General features: G+C 43.6%; 1 protein-coding gene across 8 annotated transcripts in view; it reads right to left on the bottom strand.

Annotated features, from left to right (window-relative positions):
* LOC129179918 (mitogen-activated protein kinase kinase kinase kinase 4) overlaps nt 1-17,284 on the bottom strand; it is a 40,550-nt gene extending 23,266 nt beyond the window's left edge. For 2 of the 8 annotated variants that reach the window (XR_008570096.1, XM_054774200.1), the window contains exons 1-9: nt 16,859-17,270; nt 16,472-16,537; nt 5,980-6,036; nt 1,880-2,005; nt 1,580-1,690; nt 1,350-1,440; nt 1,132-1,262; nt 1,003-1,057; nt 842-920 (exon numbers count right to left, since the gene is read on the bottom strand). Coding sequence is in view for 7 of the 8 variants with exons in the window: in XM_054774200.1 (XP_054630175.1) it covers nt 842-920; nt 1,003-1,057; nt 1,132-1,262; nt 1,350-1,440; nt 1,580-1,690; nt 1,880-2,005; nt 5,980-6,036; nt 16,472-16,537; nt 16,859-16,915 (773 nt within the window). In the remaining variant the exon portion in view is untranslated. Of the gene's footprint in view, nt 1-841; nt 921-1,002; nt 1,058-1,131; nt 1,263-1,349; nt 1,441-1,579; nt 1,691-1,879; nt 2,006-5,979; nt 6,037-16,471; nt 16,538-16,858 lie in introns of all 8 variants that reach the window. The other 6 variants (XM_054774290.1, XM_054773901.1, XM_054773812.1 and 3 more) reach the window with 6 other exon arrangements.
* Nucleotides 17,285-17,913: the final 629 nt, after the last annotated feature.

The raw sequence follows: 17,913 nt of genomic DNA, 5'->3' as shown, positions 1-17,913 counted from the left end.
GGCGGGGTTACTAGTGAGTGGCGTACAGACCGTTTAGTGGTTAGCTTCGTGAGGCAGCAGACACTGACATGACAGAAGCGATGGTTTCTGGGGCAAATGCCACAGCCGACAGCCACAGTGTGGTAACATTTCGGTTTTAAACAGAATGAACACGGTGAGCGCATGAACACCAACACCACCGATGTAGGTGCCTCGGGCAGGGGACCTTTTGTCCCGACAGTCAACGCTTACTAAGGCGTTTGGTCGGCAAATATTAACAAAATAGTGCAAAATGGTGCATGCTCACAGACAGTGTCGCTGGCTGTTTACATACAGGCAATTTCTGTGTCAAGCTAATGTCTCACACAGGTACACCGTACACCAGAGGTCACCAACGTGGTGCCCGTGGGCACCAGGTAGCCCCCCACGACCACATGAGGTGCCCGCAAGCCTGCTTTTCATTCAGGTTTTCAGTTAATAATGAAAGAACAGTAGAAAGAAATGCATTCTGAAATACAAAATGTGAGTTGTGGACACCAGCATTTTGTTCATGTTCTGGTAAAACAAGCATATTCACTTTGTTTGGGTTTAAAATAAGCTCTGAAAATAAATGTTCCAAAAATGAGTAGCTCTTGGCCATTTTCATTTTGTAAAAGTAGCTCTCACAAGGAAAAACGTTGGTGACCCCTGCCGTACACTATACTTGAGTACCATCGAGTGGTTCAAATGTGATTTACACCTCATGTCAAATAAATTGTTGGCGATAGAATCAATTATCGACAATAATTTGAAGCACGATTATCGACAAACATGATTATTATGGCAAAATTTGTTAAGGTGGCAGGCCTAGATTATTACTTACCATTTTTTGGATTTCAGTCTCGGAGGGGGGTTTCTTGGAATCAGGAAGAGTGCTCTCATTGGGTGCATGTCACAAAGCGCTACAAAACATTCATGAATATATAGTAAAAAGGTAAAGCAATTTTTATTTTTTTTTTAAATCAGGTAAAAAGAAGTCCTTACGTGGCGCTCCTTCGGCCATCTCAATTGCTGTGATGCCACAAGACCACAGGTCACTCTATAAGAAAAGTACAGTGTCAACCACACATGCTCACAGCACCAGATTGCTGCTGCTGAAACAGAAGGTCTTACTCTGTAGTCGTACGTCGCATCAGGGTTTTCGTCGCAAGCAATGACCTCAGGGGCCATCCAATAGGGAGTACCAATGAAGGTGTTTCTCCTTCCTACAGTGCGATCCAGCTGGGCACTCACACCAAAGTCCACTGGGGAGGGGAAGGAAGGGAGGTTTGATTGGTTGTTTGTAGTTTTTCGAAAAATAGAAGTGACAGCTTAGAAGTGTCCCCACTTACCTAATTTCACTTCGGCATTCTCAGTCAACAGGACATTCTGTCCCTTGATGTCACGGTGGATCACATGGTGGGCGTGTAAGTGAGCCAGTCCCTGCCCAGGATGGAGATGGAGCACATGAGTGAAGCAGAGGAGACTTTTGACCCTTAATAAGCACTGGACTTATCATGAAAGTAAGAATCAGTAACAGAAAAAAACAAGCAATGACTAAGAGAGGAAGAAGAGCACTCACTCTAAGGATTTCTCTGGAGATGTAGGCAATCCAGTCTTCCTTCAGCTGGTTCCCCTTGGTGTTCTTCACCAGGTCTGTGATGGAGCCAGCTCCACAGAACTCCATCACCAACTAACACAAAAATATACAAATACTTTTTTCCTTCACAAAAGGAGATAAACCCATCTGACCCACATAAGAGCCACGGTGGGGCTGTCGTCTTAAGATAACACACATAACCGTGCTTTCTAAACAGCTGCTGCTGCTGATTTTCTCCCTTCTCCCACAGCTTAGCATTCTTGTGTGGATTTGAGGACTTACCCAAAGCTGGTCGTCATGTCCCGGTGGACTCTTTTTAATGAAAGCCCCGTAGTAGGTGGCGATGTTTCTGTGATGGGAATACTTCTTCAGCATATTAATCTCCAATTTAATTTCCTCTTCTTCATCCTGCACACAAACAACAACGATGCGTCTATTGCATGTAATCCATTGAAAAAGATAAATTTAACTAGGAATGTCTGCAACACTCCTCCACGCTCTCTCGCGCTTCATTCTTGCTGCCGATCTGCTGTATTTTGAAGATCGAGTAATAACGCAACACCACCGTGCAGACGTGTCCGCGGTGTACCGTGGTGAAGTTAGTTTGACGTTGGACGTCGGATATTCGGCTCCGTAGTTACGGCGGTAGTTCCCCCTCACTGTGCCCGGACTGCTGTGTCGTGGCAGAATCTCATCACAAACATGACTAAACATGCCGAAATGGCGGCGAAACACCTTGGAAACTCCTCTGTTATGACGCGTGAATGCTTACTTTAGCAGAGCGTCGAGTGGAGCTGTGTGTGTGTGTGTGTGTGTGTGTGTGTGTGTGTGTGTGTGTGTGTGTGTGTGTGCAATTCAGGCTGGATGAGTATATTTTCACCGTGTTGCGTTTTACCGCTCTAACGTAAGGACCGTTTTACAATGCCCACTGACGACGTCCAGGTTCTGAGTGGGTGAAAAAAAGACAAGAGGCACGTTTACTCTTGCACCCAGCTCGTATCAACCATCAGTTGCCATTCTCAACACACACAGCACACTTCCGGCCTTCAAAATAAAAGCACTCTGTCATATTTGTCTAATTGTGTAAACAAAATAAGGGTGTCATTAAAATATCTCACATTAATAACGCGACTGGTATTACATGTGTGACTCCATCTTCCATAATCACAAGCACGGCCATTACAGTTTGAGTTTGAGTGGTTAGCACACAGTCACACAGGCCACACAGTCATGAGATCAGGAGGATCTGGGTTCAAATCTCCACTGGGCAGCTCTGTGTGGAGTTTGCATGTTCTCCCCATGCGTGCGTGGGTTTTCTCCGGGTGTCTGGTTTCCTCCCACATTCCAAAAACATGCATGTTAGGTTCATTGGTTACTCTAAATTGTCCATAGGTATGAACGTGAGTGTGAATGGTTCTTTGTCTATAAGTGCCCTGCCATTGGCTGTCGACGAGAACAGGGTGTACCCCCGCCTCTCTCCCAAAGTCAGCTGGGATAGGCTCCAGCATATCCCCGCGACCCTAATTAGGATAGAAACTGGATGGATGGATGTGCTGAGGCTGACATCCCATTAGAAGAGTTAGCCAAGCTACATCCATTTCTCTATTACTGGACAAGATGGGCCACTGATGTATTGCAACAATGTTGTAAGGATTTTTAAATTTAATTACCCAAATAGCACACACCCTATGTTGGTAAAATAAGTGGGGGAAAAACCTGAATTTTCAAAAATTTAAAACAGAAAAAACAGGATTTGGGGAAAAATTAAAATTGATTTCATAGGGCGCTAGAAGAGTTTGTTTAAAAAAAAAAAAACATTAATCAATTAGTCCTAACCTAAAAGTATTTTGCACGCCCATTTTTTCCAATTTTATCTTTTATTGAATCAGGGACCTGGCTCACACACGTTTGTTCCAAAAGTCCAACAATATTGTTGGTCATGCTGTGTAATAAAAAAACGTATATTCAGCAATACGTTGGTTGCATTATTTTTAATGCTTGGAAGAGCTATTTTCATAACTATATTCAATTCCACTCATTCATGTTTGTAACACAGACTTACTATTTAAAAAAAAAAAAAGAAAAGAAAAGAAAATGAATCGGTACCAGATCGGCAAGACTATAGGACAAAAAAAAAAATCAGATGCCAAAAAATGTGGATCAGGACGTACCTAAATGTAACAAAATATACCGTATGTCATTGAGGAGAAATTCTCCACTGATGTGTACAATGTGTACAAATCAAACAGTTAATAAAAAAAAAAAAATCACATTATTCACAACCATTGAAGTGTCCTCTGAAGGTCAGGTCAGGTCTGTTTACTGAATGCACGCAACAGCAACGCTAACCCTGACAGTCGCAGATTGTGACCACAAATGTATTTCTTCTTGGTGATTGACAAGCGGACTGTGGCCTTCATGTTGAGCAGACGTCACCTTAAGCACAATAGCAGTTGGCTGCCTCTGTGATGCAAGCTTCGCACGCGCACGCGCACGCGCACGTGCGCACACACACGCACACACACGCGTGCGCGCACACGCACACACACGCCACCTCCCCGATCTGACCCTCTGTGCCGTGCAGCTGTTGGATTATCACACTGCTGGCTGCAAAATCCCCATCACCACAAGTCCCAGTCATGGACAAGACTTGGTGAAGATAATATGGTGGCGAAACGTCTTGGGAGTGGATGTGAAACATGGTGTTTCATTGAAAAGACGAGTTTGGCAACATGATACATTGGGAGCGGCCTGAACAAATATCGCACACGGCAGCTTCACAATTACACGACTAGGCTGTTATCTATCATGACCTCCTGACTGGAGGGTTCCAAGATGCTGTCATTGCTAAGCAAACTCGAGACAGGAAGCGGAAAGGCATCCATATTCTGCCCAAGGCCGGCACAGTGGCAGAGGAGCGCCTGTGTTTAAGAATGTGGGTCAGTGTGTCTGTCTGCAATATCTCCACAATGAACAGACAAAAGTGGCCACGCGGCAAGCGGGACGACTGGCTCGGCACACCTGTGTCCGGTCACACACAACAGGAAACGGTTGGGCAACATTCGCAACACTGGTTAACCATGAAAACAAATCAGTTGTCAGACAATCCCTGTGAATCATAGTAACACCTGTGGGGAGCGGCAGCGGACAAGCCAGCCCCGCACGGCTCCATACTACAATGCGAGACACAAATTTTTCATCCACTCACATTTTATTTTATTATTATTGAAACACCAGAGAAGAAGAAGCTGGGGCGTATGTGTCTAATGTATGTAATGTAATGTAATGCTATCGATTCATCATCATATCATCATCATCACTGTGCATAATTGTTATTATCATTGTTATTAAAGCAATGCATTTAAATGATACTTTGGCCTAATTCATAGTTTAATGGCTAATTTAGCATTTACACGCCTTTTTGACCTGCGTGCATCAATAACTCTGTTTTCCAGGACTTATTCCGGGAGAATAAGTACAAATACAATACTCATTTTCTATATGTTTTCAATGACTGGAAAATTGGCCAATCACTTTCCTGCCTAAAACAATGCATTCAATATCTGGCAGTCCTAAAAAAATTGAGCAGAAATTGAACAACAAAGTGAACAGAGTATATGCATGTCTAATGCGGTGGTACATGGTCAAAGACACTTCAAGTAGTCAATGTGGATAAACCATCACGTTACAAACATGTTTTCTTTGTATAATTACAGTAGCTACACTGTTTTAACAGGACACCACAGAGAATCTTGATGGTTTAAAAAAAAAAATAATTAAGTGGGCTTGCAAGTCTGAGGGCCAACCAGTGCTTACTAGGGGCGTCACAAGATGTCGCAAGATTAAAACGTGACAAGATTTCTTGGGGCACTAGGCCTGGCTCAATAATAAATGAATTAATCACACAATAAATGAAAATGAACTGTATAATTTGGTCTGGCAGAGTATATTGTGTGCGTGTCCATTTTCTCGTCTCTCGCCTCCAAACATGCAGGAAGAGAGTTCACTCGGTGCATTGGTTGCAGCACCTTGGTGCATTTTTGTTCCGTAGAACAACGGCACGAACGGAGCAAGCCCTTCTGTCAGTCGTAGAGTCTCTTTGTCGCGGTGGGAGGAGGCGGGGCCAGTACCATGCACACAGTGCAGAAGATTGTAGCTTAGCAGAAATCCAATTTATTATATTAATGAAATTATATTCGTAGATTGCAATATATTGTCAGACTTTTTCACTGTACTTTGGTTAAGTACTTAAGTAGTTTACTGAAGAGTAATATTAAAATCTCATCTCGTCGACCCAAATCTCGTGTATCGTCTCGTTCCTTATACGTGTGTGCGCTTCATACTCATTCCAAAGCACGGATCAACAAATTGTGGGGCTTTACCTCTGTGACGTCCATGACCTTGATGGCGGCCAGCTGCCCAGTCTTAACATGTCGTCCCTGTGAGGAGAAAGAGCAGAAATGGTTTCTTTCATTCAATATATTCAGCATATTGTCTACATATAGAAGACACATGTCGACCTCAAGGCCCGCAGGTCACATACGGTTTGGAAAAAAACATCACGTTGGGCCACATCACAGACCTCATCAAACAACGTGCTCACGATAATCTGCGCAATAAAGTAATTCTGTCAGTTTCAACTATTTCTATAGCAATGCTGATTGTAAGTGGCACAGTATCATACTGTATATAGCAGCAATTGCACAACCGTTGTTACTAAAGTTGCCAGATTCTGACTCAACAACAGTTTACAGGGTTTCCCCTAGGATTTTTGAAAGCTGTGGTGGTGGGCTGCATGGGAGGGTGGACTGACCCGAGTACACTGCAAAACTATTCTTTGGTGAACTACTCAACATCAGCTGCTGAGCTACTGCCAGCATACAAGCTACCTGTTGGAGATCCCCGTGATAGCGTTGCCAGTATTTTGAAGACACGCCGTAAGTATTATAACGATAACAAGAGAGCAAGATTGCTAAGTGACACTTTAAAAAAGTAGGTTAGCATATACCCCAAGAACATGATAGACACTTGTAGCTCTCCCATGGGACAAAAATGACCTAGCTAGGCTGCCGCCAGTGAGGCAGTGAGAGTCCGGCAAAATGTGTAAACAAAGATGCCAGAATGTGGAATGAGACTGAAACGTGAGCGATCACACATGCTGGCATGGATAGGTTTAGCAAGCAAGCTGTCGTCAATTGACCACACATTTTACATTGTGAACTGTCAATCTGGTGATTGACATGCACTGCAGTAGTTTATATTTTTTTAAAAAGCGCAGTGAAACATTTTTACGATATTTTAAATTATTTTCAAACTAATAATGGTCAATATGTTCTTAAACAATAAGCGATATATGCATCTATATAGCATATATATCCATTCATAATATATTACATTATTTTCAAGTTAAAAAAAAAAAAAATTTTTAAGGTGTGGCGGCTTTTATTTTGTTGTGGCACATCAATTACATGTAGCAGAAACCCTGTCATGGCACATGCACATGTAATAACACCATTACACTTGTGTCACACAAAAAACACCATCATCTTAGCAAGCACATTCCACATACTTTATGGATTAGGACAATAAAAGCCACAAAGGCTTAGGGCCAGGAGAGAGGGATGAGAGGGACACTTCTATTTGTTAATCCGCTCCACTTTGATCCCAGGAGGTTGCTGGCTGCTGGAACCAAAACAAGATGGCCATCAAATCTCTGTGCAGGCACTATCTGTGAGTATTGATGCACTCCCCAAGCCATCGGTTCAACATTCACCTGCGTGCCACAAAGACAGCCTTCCAAAAGAAATGGCTTGCTTCCAAAACAGCGTCGACCTACTCGTGTATGGCATTTGGCTCTCAGCGTCTAACTTGCCATGCAGGTGCAAGGCGACCGAAGGTCCATACCAGGTCACACGGGGACGGAGGGGAGCATCATGTGGTTCTTTGTGTGTGTGACCTTTCCTTGTGACGAGAGCAAGGTCACCAGCCCCGCTGTCGGCAAAAAAATGATTGCACGCATGCTCATTCCTGCAGTTGCCTGAGACCAGGGGTGGCCATTACGTCGATCGCGAGCTAAGATGCGAAGATGCAACTTTCATCTTTATTATTGTGATGATGGATGAACTAACTTTGCGGTAAGTTGTCTAAAGCTATAACAAAAGTTATCTGTTCACTTGTAGCGGCTAGCTACGTAGAAAAAAAGTGTATTGTTTACTGGCTTTGCTTGGCGTCATGAACTCTACTACAGAAATCAGTGTTTTCTACACGTTGGCTTCTTAAACTATTACTTCAGGATGACATTAAAAATGTGCCTTGATTTGGGCTGCATTGTCTTTTGCATCATCATTTTACATTCTTGTATATGGCTAATGTTTGATAGCAAATGCTAACTGGATGTAATACATGAACTGGGTGCCCTCATGAATGTTACATAGCTAACTTCATAACCAGTACTCAGGTTATGTACACAACTATTTAGGAGTTATGTGGAATGATCTTTATTTCCATATTGAAGTGAATTATGATAGCAACTACTTTGATGACTTGTCAACTTTGAAAATGTGAATGTGAAATACTAATCATGAATATTTACAATAGAATTTCAGTGTTTACTGGTTACATTTTGTATATGTTATGTTTTATAGAAAGAGGTACATCATTTGGACTTGTATTTGCATGCTGAGAAAGTGCGTGCTCTCCTGATATACATGTATAACCTACAGAAATACCTACTCCTATTTTTTTTAATATAAATATAGTAAATACATATACTTTCTATATTTATAGTAGTCGGTAGATCGCAGGCTAAAAGTGTGATCACCCCTGCCTTAGACGATGCATATCACACATGATGCCACATGAAGCAAGGCAGCAGCACGTCTCATTCAGAACTGTGCCTTGCCCCCCCTCCCTCACCCACCCCCAAAACACATACACTATGCCACTTCATACTGGTGCTGCATACCAGCACACTGACCCACTTCTCTCACACACACGGTCTGCAACTTAACACGAAAGAGGAATGCACATTAAATATTGGAGGGTGTACATCCCATGAGCTCAGCACACTTTGAATAATGTGTAATGTCTTTGTGTTTGAGTTCTTTGTGTCTCAAGCAAAACACACTTTGGTAATGAAGTGCGCTGAGACAGCAACATGTGCACACGCACGAGGAAGAACACAGACAGTTTTTGTCCAAGCAGAGAACGTTGCAAGTCTTGTGACACCCATTAGGCTGAGGGTCATTGTGGGGGAGATGGGCACAAAGGAGGCGTGTGAGTGTGTGTGATTTTCACCATTTTTGAATTCCAGTGAACGTAATGAGTGATGCAAACCCAAAAGCCTGCTTGGTGTTTGCACAATAGTGAAAGGGGATAGACACAATATGGGAGTGCAGCCCCACTGCAGGACGGGTGACACATTCAACACCCCCACATTGTGACCTCAGAGCTTACAGCCCAATCGGCACTCAGGCTCCCAGGACCTTTAACCAATGAGACTCATTCCAGGGAAGCGACCCAGGAGTTGGGATGTCCCGATGCACATTTTTTTGGCTTCCAATCTGTTTTTTTTTAATGAAAATAGTTCTTCAAAGCATTAAAAATAGTGCAACCAAAGTATTGCTGAATTTATTTTTTTATTACACAGCATGACCAACAATACTGTTTGGCTTTTGTAACAAACCTGAGTCAGGTCCCTAATCCAATAAAAGTCCATCCAATAAAAGATAAAAAAGAAAAAAAATGGGCGTGACAAATATTTAGGGTAAGACTAATCATTTGACATGGTTATCAATTTGTGGTGTGATTTAGAAAGACTGATTTTTTTTTATAAACAACCAGCGGTTAGAGCGGCACTTCCCGTGCGAGCTCCCCGCACCATGACAGAGCAGTCTGGGCACAGTGAGGGGGAACTGCCACTGTAGCTACGGAGCTGAATATCCTACGTGAAACTAAGTTCACCACGGTCCACCACGGACAGGTCTGCATGGTGGTGTCATGTTTTATTCTTCTTGCAGGTGGCGGGAGTCAAGTGGCGACCAACTGTGAGGCACATTACCGCACCTATCGTGTTGGAGTGTGGCCCAGAGTTACGAACGTTATATGGCAACCATAATGGCCTGATCTTGTGGCGGAAGCCGGTATTGTCCGACCTTCAAAATACAGTGGATCGGCAGCCGATCACGATCCTGAAGATCCGATCGGGTCACCCCTACCCACGAGCTCTAAAAAGTGATGGATTTTAAAAAGTGCTAGGCAGTTACTGTAGGTGTCAAGAAAAACTTTGTTCAGCACACAGACAATTGCTGTTTCAGTACCAATCCACTAGGGCACCATGTGGCACTGCCCATCGGGCCGAGCAAGCTCCCGAAGGCCAAAGCACCTCATCTTGAGGGGAAGGACAGTGACCCAAAACAAACAGCAAAGGCAACAAAGAAGTGGCTCAAAAAGCATCACAATCAACAAAACATCCATCCATCCATTTTCAATGCCATTAAGGTCGCGGGTATGCTGGAGCATATTCCAGCTGACGAGCGAGAGGCGGGGTACACCCTGGACTGGTCGCCAGTCAATCGCAGGCACATCAAAACATGTACAGTCAAGTCTCTGTGTGTCCAATCAAGTGCCCATATGAAGCACCCTGCGCATCGCTACTACTAAAATAACCCGGCATAGGGACAAAAATGAGGAAGGCGAGAAACACTATTGAACTCCATCTCGCCAGGATGTCCACATCAACAACAAGTTCCATCCACTTGTCATTTATAATTATTTTGCATCATTTTCTGCTTATATGAAGTCTGCATCGGATTAATAAATTACATTATTTCCTATGGGGGAAAAATTGCTTCAGTTTTCGCCGAACCATTTGGAATAAATCAATAACAAAAACCGAGGTGCCACTGTGTTTAAGAAAAAATGTAATCAGCCACGTGACAAAATTTGATTTGGACTATCTAGAGCAGGAGTCTTCAACCGTTTCAGGCCAAGCACCCCCAAACTGTGGGCGAGACGGAGCAGGGTACGCTACTACAGTGGAACCTTGGTTAGATTCAAACCAAAACGTACTGTAACCAATTTCCCATAGGAAATAATGCAAACAATTCATCCATTCCATACACAAAATTTTTTTTTTATAGTTTTACAATGATAGTTTGAAATGCAGAAAACCATTCAAAATGCATATAAATACACAGAAAAATGAAAGCGATAACTGAAGAAGACTTGATTGTTGACAAAAAACAACCACCTATGTGTTTTGCAGTGAGTTATTTATTGAATTCAATCATGTTTCTTGCCTTCTTTATCAAAATGCTGGCACTTGCAACTTTCTTTGACTACATTCTGGGTTATTTTGCAGCCGTGATCACAAGAAACTCAAAGACTTGGTGGTGCAACTACGTTGGTTAGCAAAAACTACAGAGTCAACCCCTGATGACATCATAGACAGGCGACTGAGCTTTTTTCACCCTTAAAAATAAGATGTTCCATTTAAAAAAAAACCACACATTTTGTGTTCAGCTGTGTTGTCAGTGACTAATATTTACATTTGTTTGATGATCTGACACATGACAAACATGCAAAAAAATAAAACCCTTCCACACCACTGTACCTTGTTGTGCATTCAATGCTGAGCTTTTTATTGCCTAACCTCCTGAATGTGTGCATTTCTGACTGAAAGAGAAGATCTTCCGTCTCCATGTATCCATTTGCAGCAATATGTCGAATTCAAGATAATGTCGATTGACAGACGTTTCAATTTATGGAAAATTTTGGGGGACAAAAAATATTTAAAATTTTATAAATCAGACAAAAATGTCACAGCCAGCCTGGAGCACATCCTGCTGGAGACCTCTGATCTCAAGCCTTTGTGCAGTGTGTCTGTTTTACTGTTATCATGACTACCTTGTTGTGTTACTCCTCTATCCAGAGAAAGATAGCAGACCGAGCCAGCTGGTTCGACACCAGATGATAAAAGGGAAACCCAGAAAGAGCCTCTTTGTGTGGCTCAAGCCATGTTTTTTTTTTTTCATGAAACTTGGAGACAAACAACTAATGAGTTGAGAGCAGCCGTGTGCTATCATAACGCTCCCACTGACTCACTCACTGACTTCTTTACTACAAACTCTTCTCTCTCTGCTGACCCAGTTCATCCACTGGGGTCCAGTGCACCATTTTTACCGGTAAAAACAAATAAATAAATGCGAGTGTGCCAGTCCTGGTTCTATGCACAGGTGCCTTCATGCTACATTAGATCCAGACTTCCACTCGGATCAGTGAGACAGCCACAGTAGAAGCGGGTGATTATTTTTATTACGGCTGTCCATCAAAATCTGTGCCCAACCCTTCCTCACCCAAGCAGCGGTAGAGCATGAGCTTTGTGTTGTTTATCTTGGTGGCCACACACAACAGCATCATGAGGTAAAGTCACAGGTCACCCCCAAACTATTACTATACATTGTCATCAATACGCAACAACAAAGCCACAGAGAAATGTCGCTAAGGAGTCAAAAGTGAAGAGAGGCGTGCCGACTGTGAACCCAAACCAGCCCGAGAGAGAGAAACTTCCCCCTTTTTCCAATGGGGGGGGGGGGCTGTTGCGCTTTGCCTGCAGCCAAACACCCCTTGTTCAAAAAGACAAACTAACTTAAGCTTTGTGAAAATTGGTGTCGAGTGGAGGTTTCTCAGCTGCTCTTCGGCCACTTGCCACTAACCACACACAGGTCACATGACCCACTCAGCTGTCAATACAGCGACCGAGCGCTGATCAGCAAGCCGCAGAAAGCTGCAAGTCCAGTGTAGACAGCTGGACTCATCCTGCGCATCTCCGTGTCATCTGACCGTCGTCACTTGTGAGAGTGGCTTTCCGACATTTACGTGCATTTCGTCTTCTGTCCCATGCGGCCTCATCACCACCCGTCTGGTGGGGAGACAGCGGTCATCACGCTCTCTCTGGCTCTTAGAATACTACTTGACTTCCCAAACATGACGGACATAAAAGCACACGCACACAGATGGATTCCCTCAGAGAGTAGACCATGGGATAGGATGCCGGTCATTAGACCACTTGGCTTCGTCACAGCTAAATCTTTTGGTGCTCTTATAGTGGTCTAGTAGTAATTAGGGATGGGAACCTCTGGCCACCTCACAATTTGATGCGATTACGATTCAGAGGCCTGTGATGCGATTATTATTATTATCGATGCATCTTTTTTTGTGTTTGTCCATTATATTTTTTTTCTATATATAAAATGTATTTTTACTCACCATGCACTATTAAAACAAAGCATATTTGTAAGGATCCACAATTTAAATAAACATGAAACGTCCATTATCTTTTAATAATTGTCAGGTTCCATCCACCAACATATTTCCCATTGCACAGAACCAGCAGAAAGGGTAAAAGTGCACCAGTAGCAGCATGTATAAAATGAACAAACTTCAGCATATTCTGAGTAAACAACATAAAAAATCTGCCATTATTCACAAATAAATAATAGACTTCTGAATTCAACCTAAAATCCTGAGCATTAGATTTCTGTACCAGCGGCTCTCATACAAGAGGAATGCTTGCAGACGTCAGTATAATATGAATAACCAAACAAAGTAGGCTGCCCTTGTTCACAATTGCATTGTCAGAGAAATAACGTTGCAATGGAACGTTGTATCTGGGTTCCAAAGTGCGCCACAAAGTATGAAAGCCCTGCTTCTCAACAACCGAATATGGCCACAAATCCTTCGCAATAAAAGATGCGGTTGACTTTGTGATTCGCTTCGCCTTTTCCAAGTTGGGTGGAAAATGAGTTATCACCTGCTCGATGGTTCTCTGGTTGGCAGCAACTTGAGCTGGCTGCTTTTCCTCCTGGTTCGGGTGGAAACGTGCTATAGTTGTCATGTCGCTTATGTGACCAAGCTTGCTTATTGTCTGGCTCCTGTCCAGCTCATTTTTACCTTCAACTACGTGAAAGCCAAAGTGCTTTCAGACGCTCGCTTTAAATCCAGCGGGTGCGTGTCGGAGTTTACGCTCAGCCATTCTGTTAGCATCTTATGGGCGCCACACACGGGAGGCGACATTGCCTCCACGCCATTCATTTTCAATGGAACCTGCACGATAGGGCGATTATGGCGTGTCACTGTTCAGCCAAGCGACGCGATCCCAGAAAGTAGAAAAATGTTCACGGTTTCATCGCTGTCGCCCAGACGAGGACCAATCAGCGGGAGTTTCACTGCTCGACCAATGAGCAGACAGGATGCTAATCAGTACGCTATACTTGTTGTGTCAGATTTCCCGGAGCTATTTGACATTTCTTAAAAAAGAATATAGAGACGTAAAGAAAAAAACAGCGGCATGGGTGCCAGAGTAAACGGCGGGTATGTTTACATTCACTTACATGGACATTTATGCAAGTTTATCTTCAATACTAGCAAGACAGCCAAATCAAAACCGTGAGAGGCTCATACAAGTCGCTCTCCCGTGTAGCTGGTCACAGCTGCTCGTCACCTCCCGTGTGCATGGTGTTTTACGCGTTGGCGCTGAGCTTCGCCAATCGCAGTCGTTTGTCGCCTCCCGTGTGTGGCGCCCATTACACTTAGGAGCACCATCAACTGTCTGGGTGGCACTTCCGCTTTGCGCCTTTTTGTTTCATCAGCATCGATTACTGACATTAACAATCGCCAATGTCCGCATCGCGATGCATCTAAGAGTCAATTATTTCCCCCATCCCTCGTAGTAATGTGCACCTTCACTCAGTCACGACAAGGTACGCCTGCAAAAAGTGTTTTAATGTACAAACTTTCTCAAAAAAAAAAAAGTTACTTAACAAAAGATAATACAACCAAACCTCCATCTTCGGAATCCCTCCTTTATTACGTTTAATTGGTCCCAAACACGCCTTTGATAAGTACATGTCCGCAAAGTAGGATTCCTTCTTTATAAATGGAATATTTTTATAGTTACAGCATAGAAAACCTGTTTACGACCTTCTGAATATGTTTTTTAACATTATTAGAGCCCTCTACACAAAGTAACACCCCTATAGTAACTTTTACACTCGTATTACCCAATATAGGTGGCACAATAAGAGAAAATCACCCACTGAAGACATAAATGAGACACGTGTTGATGTGTGCTGCTGTAAATGTGTTCCAGTGCTCGGGGAGGGGTTTGGGGGGGAGGGGGGGTGGCATATCATTACAGCATCTTTGAATGCATCTTCCGAATACCTTATATTACCATTCATTTGACCATTTTTATATGTAAAAATGCTTAATTTAGGTAAAAAAATAAAACATTTGTTTAAATATGCTTATTTTTTCCTCTAATAACAGGTGGCATTCAAATACAAAACAGCATAATTTTGTAAAGAATATATTTCGGAAAAAACCTGATAGTGAACTTTTGTACGGTTTTCGTACACCATCTCCGCACACAAAGTAGTCCGTTTGCCCTGTATTGTACTGTTCCGCAAAATCAAGTCTCCAAACAAAGCCCCGTACGTGTTGCTGAGCCAATGTCCATGCATTTGTTTTATTCAGTGCGACTGCTAAATATGCTGCCATGGGGCCAAAGAAAGTAATTTGATAAAAGGAGGTGAGAAACACTACTGAATTCGGTCTCGCCAGGATACACGGTTAGTCCGCATCAACAGTAAGTTCTACCCATTCATCGTTTATAATTATTTCACATTTTTTTCTACATGCAACACTAAATGATTCAACGGCAGGAAGAGAGTTCACCCTGTGCATTGGTTTTAGAACCTTGCCGTGTTTGTTCCATAGATCAACGGCATGAACGGAGTGAGCCATCTTCTCAATTGTACAGTCTCTTTGTCTCGGTGGGTGGAGGCGGGTCCGGTAGGATATACACAGACTGCAGAAGAGTGTGACATACTACAAATTAAATTAGTAGATTGCAATATATTGTGATATTTTTTAGATTTTTTTTACTGTACTTTTCTTAAAAGTAATGTCTCATAGATACAATCTCATGTATCGTCTTGTCTCGTGAACTGAGTGTCTCCTGACACCACTAACCTGGACCAAACACATATTACCACTCTCCCTCGTCATAACAGCCGCAAAGTTCACTTCCAAAAACGATAGCATGTGGATACCCACATGTGCGTTCACATTCGTAGCCTGGCTTAAACATGTTCGAAAAGATACTTGGTGCGATCTAGTTAGTGTTCACACTTGCTTTTTTGTCGGCCGACCAAATAATTAATCTCATTTAAGCGAAACGGATGCCAGCTGGTGTGTCAACCTCCCTCCCTGACACCTTCAAAGCCATGCTGGACGAGTTCACAGCTCGGGCTTTTAGCTCGCCGCCTCGCTCTCACTTAGCAGAGATTTTTGGATGCAGGTTTGCGTTTCGGGGGCCAGGCTGCAGGGCTGAACTGCGTTACATAAACACGTGCATAAAGTCGCGCCTCGACCGGACCGTGTATGTGACGTGTATGTAGTCAAGCAGAGCAAACGGTTCAAAGATGAGAACGCAGCTTTAGTCCTGATGCAACCAGGACATAAAAATGGCTTCCGACTTTGGCGAGTCACTGTAAGACTTGTTCATCCTTGCCTCCTCATCTTCTTTTCAGTAAGTAAGGGTGACGTAAGACAGGTGAGGCACCAGACGGACTGAATCACTCTCTAACTCAATGCTCACAACCGAGATCGGGGTCAGACAACTGGGCACAGACAAAAGTAATGTCATGCTTTACGTGAGCTCACAGCCTGAAGGCAACACCTGAAAGACGTCCCTTAGCAAATCGGGAGTTGTTTTGTTCTCACAGAGGTTCGGCGGCGGAAAATGAAAACAAGCCTGTGGTGACCATCGGTCTCCTGCAGGACATATCACGCACTGCGCCTCCAACCAACCTTGTATACTTGTCCGTAGGTCCCATTTCCAACCACCTCCACCAATTCAAATATCCCGGCTGGGTCCTGGAAGAGAAAGGACAGATGCGGCGTTACACAGGTCAGAAATGGAGTGTTATGAGGAGGTATTGTGTGGCGTGAGCCAGCTGTTGCGCCCTGCTAAAGCCTGTCGTTCCCAGTGCATCTGGAACAAAGGAAAAGCAGACAGCGGCAACACCTCGCGACGACTCAGCGGTCATTTCCACCACTTCGCCCGAGACAACGAACGACATCTGTGCCCCATTTACATTAGCCACACTGCACGATGTGTGTTTTGTCGAGCTACAACACATAAACGCGACTAAAGCAGGGAAAAACACAGATCTCAGGTCGGAAGCACTCACTCACCCGCAGTGAAGCCAAGTCGATGTCTACTAGACTTTTAGCCGGGGAGTCGTTCGCCATCTTTCAAATACAAGCCGTGCGTCCCTTTTTCAGCTACAAAAGCGTCATTTGTCTCTGTCTTTATCTCTGTGCGGTCCGCTTCTCGGCAGTCAACGCGGGGCTCTTGCTACTCCATGTTGAGGTGGCAGCAGCGGACTCCCTGTTAGCTCGCTACTAGCCGCCCTGGCCTGCGCTCTAAAGCAGGGTTAGGAACTTCCGTCAGGGAACTTCAACGTAAAGGTTGTCAGTATTAAAGGCAGCATTTTGTATTGATCAAGAAAAAAGTGTCATTCTTAGAGTACGTCAGACAGAAATAATTAACCACAGTCAATATTTCAGCGGTAATTTTTACGAGTATCCGTGGTTACGCTTTCCTTTACATATGCTATACTAAATATAAAAGCACGTAACTTCCGTTTTTTTCTAGTCCGCTTCTCGGTAGCTTGTCGCCGTTATGAGAGGGTCGCGCTACACCGAAAGCCGGTCCTAATTGTTCAGAAGAGGAAATATTTAGCGTGGAGAATTACATGACCTGTTACAAATAGACACGCGTAATAACCAGTTACTACACTTAACGCAAACGAGACATACTGTATATCAAGGCAGTCAGCACTCTTGCGGACATGCGCAGGAGAGACGTCACTGTCAATATTGGTTATCAAGGGTGTGGCAAGCGGCCCACGAGAGCGATGCTCAGTCTACATGCACGGATGCAGTACAGTCTTTCTCTAAATGTCGGCTCGGTAAAAGTGGTGTTTAACCGAAATACAGAATAAAAGAAAGAAAAGTGAATCATATCAAAGTGGACCCCGCATCCTTACACTTGTTTTGGCCTTTGGCCAAAGAAGTTATGGCAGTGCACGTGCAAGCCCACGTTTGTGAGACCACGGCTCGCCTTGTGTTTGTCAACTGCAGCGCACGTTAGTTACCATTAAGATCCACGCTTGGCACTCTGAGAGCCAAAAGCCCCATCTGTTGGTTAAACAATATTCAAATGGCAGAGCAGGACCGACCTGTCA

This window comes from Dunckerocampus dactyliophorus, chromosome 1 (genome assembly GCF_027744805.1).
Source record: "Dunckerocampus dactyliophorus isolate RoL2022-P2 chromosome 1, RoL_Ddac_1.1, whole genome shotgun sequence".
In the NCBI taxonomy this organism is placed as follows: Eukaryota; Metazoa; Chordata; class Actinopteri; order Syngnathiformes; family Syngnathidae; genus Dunckerocampus; species Dunckerocampus dactyliophorus.
This window is presented reverse-complemented; position numbering and strand designations above follow the sequence as displayed.